The 11753-nt window shown below is 43.3% G+C and overlaps 1 protein-coding gene across 1 annotated transcript; it reads left to right on the forward strand.

The window, feature by feature from the left end:
- The first annotated feature begins 6200 nt into the window (after window positions 1-6200).
- On the forward strand, window positions 6201-11332 carry LOC115267362 (uncharacterized). Its single transcript, XM_062855223.1, has 4 exons — window positions 6201-6374; window positions 6910-7911; window positions 8066-8892; window positions 8957-11332. The coding sequence occupies exons 1-4, from the start codon at window positions 6201-6203 to the stop codon at window positions 11238-11240; spliced, it is 4287 nt and encodes a 1428-aa protein (XP_062711207.1). The 3' UTR covers window positions 11241-11332.
- Window positions 11333-11753: the final 421 nt, after the last annotated feature.

The following is an 11753-nucleotide window of genomic DNA, read 5'->3' on the forward strand; positions in this document are numbered from 1 at the left end:
TAGCTTCTTCAGCCTCAATGCAGGGTTAGTTCAACTTTTGTTCTTGATCATTTAGACACAACAAGTAATGCTTTCGTTTTCGAAGATATGTATTCATATGTGTGCGGTGTAGATGCTAAGGTAAGTGGCTATAAATCAGGAGGACCGAGTTCAATTCCCAATTGTCCCACGAATTAATTTATACATTCCTAAACATCTGTTCTGTGAACAGAAAACCGCAAATAGTAAAACTATGAACACATTTTTTTTTTAATTTTTAACCACAATGCATCAACTTGATTAATTGCTGATTAAGCGCATATTAAGCCTTAAATCAACCTTTCAGTGAACCTCAAATCAGCTACAGGATGAAAAAAATCACTAAAATTAGATGTTTAGGAGCTGAACAAAGGATTGTACATCTTGTTCTCAGCTTTCGTTCAAATTAAGGCTGTTTTAAAATAGTTGGAAAAACGCTTGTACTGCATCAAATTGTTACCTCGGTTCTTAAATCCTTCAAATATTGCCTACCTTTATGCGTTTATCATGTTTTAGTTAGAGGATTTTTATTTTAAAATAATTCAAAAAGTACTCAATTTGTAAGAATTTGGGCAACATATTCGAAATCAGGGATTCAGAGTTTAGTAAGTAAGGGTGTTTGTAATACAAACTGACTTTGTTAACAAGGGTGATCAATGTTACCCCAAATCAACAAAATCATATATTAGATATTATTAGAATAGGCTTTTAACTATTTAAACATTTTTGAAAACTTCAAAATAATCGGACACTGGCCTAGTAACTGGACACTGCCCGAGCAGGAATCACTTGAAAAATATTGGCCAGATTCAGAGTTATACAGAACATGAAACCTCGGAACACCTGTAATACAGAACATGAAACCTCGGAACACCTGCGGTCTGCAGAACCTGGTAAGGTCTTGGAGTTTATTAATTCTTCCATTGCACCTGACTAGGAGACGATGCGTCGAGGCAGAAGCTGATTGCTTGACAAAAGGTAATTAGCTAGCTAGATGCGAATATCAAAACGAGACATGCTACAAAAGTTCAACTTATTGGACGCAGTGGCTTAATTTCCCCAACAGGGGAGAAAAAAGAGCTTCGGAATACTTTTCGATGTAGCTTAACACGTAATAAGAGTTATTACTTTTTTCAAATATAAATCTTGTTGCATTTGCTTGTGTAAGGAAACTATCAAAAAAAAAAGACCGAAAAAATGGTCAATGTTACCCCGGATTATATGGTACTTGTTCCCAACCGAAAATTGTCCGTAGTACTTTGCGCTACCAACATTCTATCTAAGATTCTAGGATTCTGCCGTGATTTTCTTCCCGAATTGACTTGTTTAATTCCTACTGTTATTTGACAATGAAGTTTTGAATGTGCCCGGATTTTTCCAGGCGGAAAACTCGGACTTAAAACTGGATTTATTTAATACCTAGACTAGACACTAAAATCTAATCTATCATCACGGGAAAAATCCGTTCGGAAAATCATGACGAAAAAGTCATTAAACCATAAAATATGCGTCTTTACGATAGCATGACTACAAGTCATAATATCATGATAAAAACGACGATTATCATAAATATTGTTTACAGTTTTCATAAAAAAAGTCATTGCCAAAGACCTTACGACACACCTTTTCTTGCTGACCTTTACGCAACATGATGACGCTGAGACATAAAACCATGAAACAGTGGCATGATTTTTTTTGAGAATATTTCTTGGGGGTTTTCTCGTATAGGTTTACCTGAAATTTCTTCCTCCAGACATTTCCCGGAATATCCTCAATAAAGCCTCCTCAAAAGTTATTCTCGGAATTACCGCAAAAGTTCCTTCTAGAATTTCATCCAGAATTCTTTCTTGGATTTTCTCGTACTTACTCTTGGGATTCCTCCCGGAATTCCTCTCAAGATACTTCCCGGAGTTCTTCATGGATTTCCTCCTAGATATTTCCTGGAATGTTTTACAAATAACTCCTGAAATTAACCCAGGAGATGTCTAGAAAAGTCCTGAGAAGTAATTGTGGGAAAACTCCTGGAAGACCTTGAGGAATCAATTCTGGTGAACGTGATTAGGCCCATGTAGGTTCTACCATCCACCTTGTACGCATCTTATACATACACCTATCCGATAGATATAGAATAGCCGCCAGACCACTATTTATATAAAGTATGAGATTTCATTTTTTTCTTGCTTATTCGATAGATTATAAAATGAAAAAAAGGATTAACACCGCTGTAGCTGGGTTAAATTTATGGAGCCCTCGCTTGCTCTGCTGATATGATGACATCTTCCGGCAACTTTTGAAAACCAATTCCGAAAACTGCCAAGGTTATACTCAGGCGAAATCACGAGAAATTTTGGATTTATTTCCAAAGAATCATTGAAAGAAATTGGAGAGAAATCCGGGAAACCAAACCTGTTGAAGAAATTTCCGGAAGAAAAACGCCTACAAAATTATTAGCAGGAACTATTGCCGAAACCCATACAGGAACACCGTAAAAAATCCCGGAGAAACATAAGGAGAAACTCATGCAAAAACCCAACAAACTAGCGGCGAACCAGCCTGAGAGGAAATTATAGATGCAACTCTGAAAGAAATCCACGAAGAAATTCCTGTAGAAATTTCGGAGGAACTTAAGGATAGGTCTCGAAAGAACCTTTTAGAAACAAAAACTCTTGAAGAAATCGTTGAGGAAACTCTGCAACAAACCACTAGGATAAATGCTGTGAGAAACTTTTAGAAACACTACAAGAGAAATATTGGGATTTCTTAAAGAACCTCGGATGAAATTCCGAAAGAAGCTTTAGGATGAGCTTCAAGAGAGATCCTACAGGAACACCTGGGATTTGATAAAACCGTCTGTATAAATTTCAGCAAAAAGTTTGGATGATATCCCACGGAAATGTCTTGAAGAAATCGTAAGGTTTTGCAGGGGAGAAATCCAGCGAGGGACGTTGCAAGCAATACTGGGAAAACCTGCGAAAAGTACTCTTTCGTGGAAGTTTTGCGTGTTGACATTCATGGAGGACTAAAAAACATTCTAAAAAGAATTTAAAAAAAAATCCCTGCAGCATGAACTCAAGAAAACTTTGCGGTAAAAACTACGGCTCAAATCATGAAAAATCCTGGTAGGAATTTAAAAGAATCCTCGTGTGTAATTCAAAGAGTATAACCATGCGTTATAATCATGGATTATTACCAAGAAATCAAACATAGACGTTTGTTTCCTCAAACAGAGAAATAATCAAGACTGGACTGGCAGAACGGTCATAAACCAATCACCGATATGGTATGCGTATCGATGCGGCTTTTGACAATCGCTGCTGCTAGGGGGATGGCAATCAGCGTACATAACTATTTCGCGCGTAAGAAAATCCGAACACATACTTGACGTCACCCGAGTGGTTACAGGTGTCCCCAGATAAACCACGTGCTAGTCGATTGACGACATTTTTCAGAAGTCATTCAGAGCCCCGGGGTTCGAACGCATATCAGCTGAGATGCTCAAAGCTGATCCCGTAGTATCTGCACAACTGCTGCATCCATTATTCTGCAACATATGGGAAACCGCGACATTTCCGGTCGACTGGATGCAAGGCGTCTTAGTGAAGGTGCCCAAAAAGGGTGACCTGACTGTATGCGATAATTGGCGGTGTACATATCATGTTGCTGTGCATCGTTCTCAAAGTCCTTTGCAAAGTGTTCCTTACATCGGATACAGGAGGAGATTGACGCAACTTTCTGGTGGCAGCAGGCAGGATTCCATGCCGGACGATCTTGTGTGGACCATATTGTCACGCTCCGTATTATCTTACGAAGAAGTTTCGACCGTCTCACTCGCGAAAATATGTGGGAACCCCTTAGGCGCAAGGGTGTCCCTGAGAAAATCATCGGCCTCATTGAAGCACAGTACAGAACATTTTCGTGCAGAGTACTGCACAACGGTGTCTTGCCGAACCCTCCGAGTCCGAACCCATCCGGGTCGTTGCTGAAGTGAGGCAAGGATGTATCACAGATAAACAGACGTATCACTTGGAACAAAATGCGATAACAATCATCGTCACGAAAACATAATCGCTAATTAAGTTATGGTTCGCAAACTCATTGAATAGATGGCGGTAGTGAGCAAACGTCAAACAGGAGCGAAGCGAGCGCCATGAGCGAGCGATTTGCGAACTACAAAATATTTGAATAATCCGTTAAAAACGATGGGAAGTGAGTAGAGTGAGACGTATGTTTGTCTATGGATGTATCCTATCACCACTACCATTCCTCATCGTAATCGACGAGGTGCGATTGATCGTGAACCAAATCGTGCGTTGCTGTGGCAGCCCATCACCATGGAGCACCTAAATGACTTCGAACTGGCTGATGACGTTGCTCTCTTAGCTCAACGGCGCTCTGATATTCTTCATTACACCAACGAACCTAACCTCAAAATGACTGACAATTCTCAGGTCATTTTGACAGACGTTACATGAGCATGAAAAGGACGGCAACAAGATCGATAAAGTGGAAAATTTGAACCATCTTTTTCGTGCATGTGTGTGATCTGTCAAAATATCCTGAGAAGTGTCAAACAATTTCATGGCTAGCTTTGTTGTTGGTGTAATGAAGAATGCGGAGTAAGCTCGATGATCTGGCCGATCGCTACTCGGCGGTAGGTCTCACCATCAACGAACGTTAACAAGACTAAATCGTTGAATGTGAACACGGACAACCCTTCCAGCTTTACGGTAGCTGGGCAAGTAGTGAAGAATGTTGAAAGCTTTCAACATATTGGTAGTCAAATGGTGGCACCAAGATCGACATATGAAGGTGCACGGGGGCTTAGCTTAGCTTAGCTTAGCTTAGCTTAGACTGACTGCACACATCTATGGTTGCTATTCCGTGATTGACCCGAACCAATGACAGTTGCACAATGAATCAACTGAATAATTGACTGGGAGTGGTCAATATTCTCACTGTGCACGCTTCAGAGACTCTCTTTAACGGTACAATAACGGCGCCGGCCACGTCCTTGCAGTCAGGTTGGAAGAGGGAAGGAATATTAGTAACAACCTTTGTTAAGTGAAGGCCCGCGTTTACCGCTGCGACTCCACCAAAGGCTGCAGGAAGGAGTGTTTGTTAGTAGGAAAGGTATCGTTGGGTCTGGATTCACTTTGATAAGTAATATGACCTTCGTGTCATGCTGGTTGCCGCGCTATTGTTAGCTTTACGCGGAAAGCAAACAATCGACCACCCGCATCAGGTGGTCGCTTAATATTTACTGCAAACGACGCGACAAAATATGCAATCTAACACGCTATTATTCGCTTCACTCGGAAAGCAAACAATCGATCACCCACATCAGGTGGTCACTTAATATTTCGAATCGAACCGCGGAAGCAAGTCGCCAATATTTAACTGTAAATGACACGACCGAACATGCAAGCTGACGCACTATTGTTCACTTCATATGAGAAGCAAACAACTGATCACCCACGTCAGGTGATCGTTCAGTGTTGCTACAAAAGACGCGACACAACGAAATGCTCATTTCCGAATAGGGAAAAAGAAAAATCGAACGACCGAAGCAAAAGCGCGCGACACCGTCACCCGGACGAAATCCCATCACACTGATGCACGCTGGGCCCGCCGCCGTCGAAACGCTCACTACCGAATAGAAAACTACATATATAGAAAAAGAATCGAACCACCGAAGCAAAAGCGCGCGACACCGGCACCCGGACGAAATCCCATCACACGAGCGCGCGAAACTTTGCTGCTGCCGAACTACCGCACACTACTGACTGCTTGGCGTCCCGTCGTCGGAGCCCCGCAGAGAAAAATAAAATCGCAAAAATCTAGCAAAGCGAGCGCGCGAAACTTTGCTGCTGCCGAACTACCGCACACTACTGACTGCTTGGCGTCCCGTCGTCGGAGCCCCGCAGAGAGAAGAGAAAAATAAAATCGCAAAAATCTAGCAGAGCCAAGGATGGAAGAAAATCACTTCTCCATATGAAGGTGCACGGGGGCTGTCCATAAACTCTGAGGGAGGACGGGGGGGGGGGAGGTCTGGCTAAAGTCTACGGTCCTTACTGTAGAGTTGTGATGAAATATTTCAGTAGTGTATAAATTGATTTATCTTATTTGAGCGTGTATGTCATAAGCGTATCAGCACCGAACCTGGTATATACGGGAACACTGTAATGAGGCTGAATGTGATGTGTGAAGCAAGCGACCGAGCAAGCATCCGGCAGTCGAGAGACGAGCGAGCAAGCGACAAGTCGTGTACGAAAGTGCGTGTGGAAAGAAGTCTGGACTTGGTGGCAGAGGACGTTTCGGTGCGACGACTGTACGGATTCTACAAATTGGCACAGCCGGTACGGAAAAAAAGGTGAGATTCTTTTAATTTTGTGATATTGTCAAAATGGTGATATGTAGTGCGATACGAAAATGGAAACAAAACAAATTTTGGAGTTTAGAAATGGCTACCCGAAGCGAAGGCAATATTTTTCAAAATGGCGGAAGAACGTCTTGGGATTCGATGTGTCGGAGTGGTAAATGCATGTGAGTTGGAAAAAAAACAAAATGGCGGGTCTGATTAAGAAGTGGATCGATGCAAACAGAAGTGGATTGAAACGAAGTGGGCCGAAACAAAATGCTAGAAGTGGAACTAATCGATGTGGATCCTATCAAACTTATAACACGATGCAAACAACGAAAGAAATATGAAGTGGATCAAATAAAAATCGAAGTGGACCAAAACTAAGTAAACCGTATAGTGATAGAAATGATGTGGATCGAAACAAGATGACAAAATGTTATTTTTTGGTCCAAATCAAGATCCAAATGACGAAAAAAATCGAATCGAAAATCTTATTTAACCAATTGTTTTATTCTACATGAACATTTCAGATGAATGACGAAGCTGGACGTTGGTCGATTGCGCCATTCAATGATGCGGTGGATGCTCAGGACCTACGAAGGGAATGGGAAGAGTGGCACAGATCATTCGAGCTCATGATTGAGATGAAGAAAGTTCAATCACAGCATGAGAAGTTGGTGACAATGTTATGTTACGGCGGCAGAGGTTTGCAACGCATCTTCCATAATTTGAAACCCGTTCCGGAGGAAATCGTTCCAGAACCAGTGCGAGTACCGTTGATGCCGCCAGAGTATCCCGAATATGACAATGCGATCAAGCGATTGGAAAAGTTTTTCATTGGAAAGAGAAATGATCGCATTGAACTCGAAGTTTTCCGATCATTGAAACAAGAAGGAGACGAATCCTTCAACAAATTTGTACTTCGCTTGCGTACACAAGCGGCCCGTTGTGAATTCGGAGAACGCGAGGAGATGGAAATTCTACACCAAATCACAATGGGAGCTCGAGATGAGCGTGTCCGAGATAAAGGTCTGGAGAGTGTAATGGATTTGGACGATTTGACAAGCTACGCGATCAACCGTGAAATTTTAGTGCAGCAGAGGGAGAAAACGAAACCATTCCGACAGGAAGCAGTCGCTGTGGTGAAGCAAGAGTGGCCTCGCCGATCAGCAACCTTCAATCGCAATCAAGACAGTTCCAGGTTCAACAAAGTGCAGGACAGGCTTCGCCGTCCAACGGATCGCAATGGCACAAAGTTCATCAAACAGGAGGTAGTAAATCGTAGAAGCAGTGAATGTGATCGATGTGGTTCATGGAAACACGGCGGTAGTTATCCTCGATGCCCGGCGCTCGGATCACGCTGCCACCAGTGCGGCACTACTGGACATTTTTCACGAAAGTGTCGAAAAGTTCACACAGGACCACGTAGATCTGCTTGGAAGCCGCCAGCACTGGAGACGAATGCGGTACCGGGCCCGGATGATTGGGAGGAGGAAATGCCACGTCGTCCAAAGCCAGAAGACATTGCAAAGGTAGAATAAGTCTCAATACTGTTTTATACGTTTATCATTTTTGCTTTCCGAGTCCTCAATTTATTAAAGAAGTGGCCTGAAAAAAAAGGCAAAATAAATGTTAATGCAAATGCAAAAGTAAATATGACGATTATTTTATTTTATTGCTTGACAGGTGAACAAAATCTGTTCAGAACTCAAGGAAGGGCTTATCATATGCAAGGTGGATAAACTTCCGGTTCAGTTCCTGATAGATTCAGGATCAGCAATCAATGCGGTTACTGAGGAGGTTTGGAAGAGCCTTGTTGAAGCTGAAGCAAAGGTGTACAACATTAAGCGGAAAAGTGAGCGTAACTTCACAGCATATGCCAGCAGCGACTCCCTGTGTGTATTAACTACCTTCGAAGCCAACATTTCGGTAAATCCATCAAAGCCACACAGTTACGCTGAGTTTTTTGTGATCAAAGGAGCGACCAAGTCATTGTTGAGTAAGAGGACCTCCGAAGACCTTCGTGTACTGAAAGTTGGGTTAGATGTCGACCATGTTGAAACCGCGATGGAGGCCGACGTTAAGCCGTTCCCAAAGTTTCCGAACGTGCAAATAAAACTTTCTATTGACGAGAGTGTAACGCCGAGGCGTATCTCGTACTTGAGGGTCCCAGCGGCAATGGAAAAAAAGGTCGACGAGAAAATACTAGAAATGTTGCGGACAGATGTCATAGAAAGAGTAGATGGACCACCGGAATGGATTTCTCCAATGGTGGTTGTCCCAAAAGGCAAGAATGATGTCCGCCTATGCATCAACATGAAATATCCAAACGAGGCTATTCAACGTGAGCACTATCCGCTCCCAGTTATTGATACATTTCTGAATAAGTTGAGAGGATCGAAGTTTTTCTCAAGGCTGGACATAACTTCCGCGTTTCACCATATAGAACTGCATCCTGAGTCAAGGGGAGTGACCACGTTTATGACAGGAAGAGGATTGATGCGATTTAAGAGGTTTCTACATACGGTACGATTTGTTAAATTGATCTGTTGTTAAATTTCTCATTTTCCGTTCAAGGTTGATGTTTGGTATAACATGTGCACCAGAAATCTTCCAGCGAGTGATGACCGAGATGCTGACTGGGATAGATGGAGTTATTGTGTACATCGACGATGTTGTAGTATCCGGAAGGACTCTAGAAGAGCACGACGAACGATTGCAAAAAGTTCTGTCAGTCTTGGACAGTAACAATGCTTTGCTCAACCAAAGCAAATGTGCTTTCCGAGTAGAAGAACTTGAAATACTGGGTTTCAAAGTAAGCGCGAAAGGTATCAGCCCCTCAGATGAAAAGATTCTAGCCATCACGAACTTCCGCAAGCCGGAAACAAAGGAGGAAACCCGCAGCTTTCTAGGGCTGATCAACTTTGTCGGCCACTTCTTTCCTCGTTTATCGACAAGGACCGAACCCTTGCGGCAATTCATTCGAGGCGAGGTGGTATCGTTTGGAGAGGAGCAAGAGAAGGCTTTCAACGACCTACGGGATGAATTGTCCAACAGTGTGCGAAGGCTGGGTTTCTTTGATCCCGAAGATGCAACCGAGCTCTATGTCGACGCTTCTCCGGTCGGACTTGGAGCAGTCCTGGTCCAAAGAGACACAATGGGACTAGCACGAATTATTAGCTTCGCTTCAAAAGGGCTAACTGCTGCTGAGAGAAATTACCCGCAAACCCAGCGCGAGGCTCTTGCCGTTGTATGGGCCGTCGAGAAATTTTACTTCTACTTGTTTGGATTGCACTTCACGATATTCACGGATCACAAAACCCTAGAGTACATTTTTGGCGGGAAACACCAAACAGGGCGCCGTGCTTGCTCAAGGGCTGAAAGCTGGGCCCTACGTTTGCAACCCTATGATTTCGAAATGAAATATCTTCCTGGGACCGCTAATATCTCAGATGTCCTATCACGTCTCATCACACAAGAAGATCCTGCATTCGATGACAGTACGGACCATTTCTTGTTTGCCGTAGGGGAAGGCCCGACGGCGATTTCCTTGGCCGAAATCAAGCGTGAAACTGAAAAAGACGAAACTCTCACGGCTGTCATCAAAGCATTGGAAACTGGGGAATGGCCAGTTGACTTGTATCGTTATCAGGCGTTTAAAAGAGAACTAGGAACCGTTGAAGGGATAGTGATCCGAGATGAAAGAATTATCCTACCACTCAAGTTAAGAGCAAGAGCACTGGAAATCGCTCACCGGGGTCATCCAGGCGTGGTTTCTATGCGTCGAAATCTCAGGGAAAGAGTTTGGTGGCCTTGTATGGATAATGATGTCACTAGCAAAATCCAGCAATGTCATGGATGCGCAGCAGTCAGCAGACAAAATCCACCTGAGCCAATGATTCGGACGGAAATGCCGGAACGAGCATGGCAGCAACTCGGAATCGATTTTTTCTCGGCCAAAGAGTGTGCAACATTCCTGGTGATTGTTGACTACTTCAGCAGATTTCTCAAAGTTATCGAAATGAAAGGGACAACAGCATCAAAAACAATCGACGCGCTCGAGGCTGTATTCATCGAACAAACCTACCCTGAAGCGATCCGTAGCGATAATGGGCCGCCTTTCACGAGTGAGGAATTTACAGGCTACTGTACGAAAAAGAACATCAAGCTTATTCACACCATCCCTTATTGGCCGCAGATGAACGGTTTGGTAGAACGCCAAAATCGAGGAATTTTGAGGGCATTGCGTATTGCTAAAGCAACAGGTGCAGATTGGCGGGCTGCTGTTAAAGAATATGTGTATATGTACAACACTACTCCACACTCAGTCACCGAAAAAGCACCGTTGGAGTTACTTACAGGCCGTCCGGTGAAGGATTTGCTCCCGTCCTTGTTAACAGAACCCGGATCTCGTCGTGATGAGGGAGTACGGGACGCCGACGCGATGAAGAAGCTAAAAGGCAAACTAGCTGCGGACGAAGAACGTCATGCGAAACCATCGGATATTGAGATAGGAGATTCAGTCATGCTCAAGAACTATGATACCGGCAAGGTGGAACCCAAATTCCAATTGGAACGTTTCACAGTCGTAGAGCGGACTGGCAGTTCGGTGGTTGTTGAGAGTGCAGAGGGTGTGCGCTACCGCAGATGTGTAACACATCTGAAGAAATGGCCGGAGACGACGGAAGAACCTTCGGCGGCGCCGATGCCGGAGAGATTGGAGCCGGAGGTTTCAAAACCGGTGGAGACCAATGCAACAAAGACGGCTAAAGCGAAGCGGAATACTGAAGTGCAACTAGAAGCATCTTCATCTAAGCGCCCGGCTAGAGTGATCAAAATGCCAGCTCGATTCAACTCGTAATCATTTTGATGTGCAGCGTTTTAAGTTATGCGATCGATCAGAATTAAAATGAATTTTTCTTCCTTTACTCAAGATTTCACATGTTTTCAATTATTATAGTCACGAATCCGAGGAACTGTGTTTTTTTTCTTATTTCTCTTAACGAATTACTATTTGGATGCGGCTGCAATACTTACGCACTATTCTTAACTTGATTCATGCATAAATCCTTTACACGGGGACAAAGAAGGCCACCTGTGATGAAGGACTAGATGAATGCAGGAACTCCAAATCGTCAATTCGTGATAATCGGTCCTGTCATGGATGTATTTACATAACCGTATTTTGCTTCCTTTGTGTGCCAACTTGGGCATGTTATTTATCACGATCGCCAGAACACAGAGCCGCTCCTGTAAAGCCAAATCTCGGTTGAATCGCAACGTTCCTTTTTTTTCTCCAAATTAATTTTCCTATTCCTCCTCGGTTGGAAAAAATGTGTCCACGTCTCAGGTAACAGCAGAAAGTTAATGGCAA

Source organism: Aedes albopictus, chromosome 3 (assembly GCF_035046485.1).
Source record: "Aedes albopictus strain Foshan chromosome 3, AalbF5, whole genome shotgun sequence".
Lineage (NCBI taxonomy): Eukaryota > Metazoa > Arthropoda > Insecta > Diptera > Culicidae > Aedes > Aedes albopictus.

What these genes read in the sequence shown, in the direction of transcription:
- LOC115267362 (XM_062855223.1), top strand. Translation starts at nt 6,201, where the DNA reads ATGAGGCTGAATGTGATGTGTGAAGCAAGCGACCGAGCAAGCATCCGG. An exon ending in TCTACAAATTGGCACAGCCG is followed by an intron (nt 6,375 to 6,909) that starts GTACGGAAAAAA and finishes TGAACATTTCAG; the next exon opens with ATGAATGACGAAGCTGGACG. An exon ending in AGCCAGAAGACATTGCAAAG is followed by an intron (nt 7,912 to 8,065) that starts GTAGAATAAGTC and finishes ATTGCTTGACAG; the next exon opens with GTGAACAAAATCTGTTCAGA.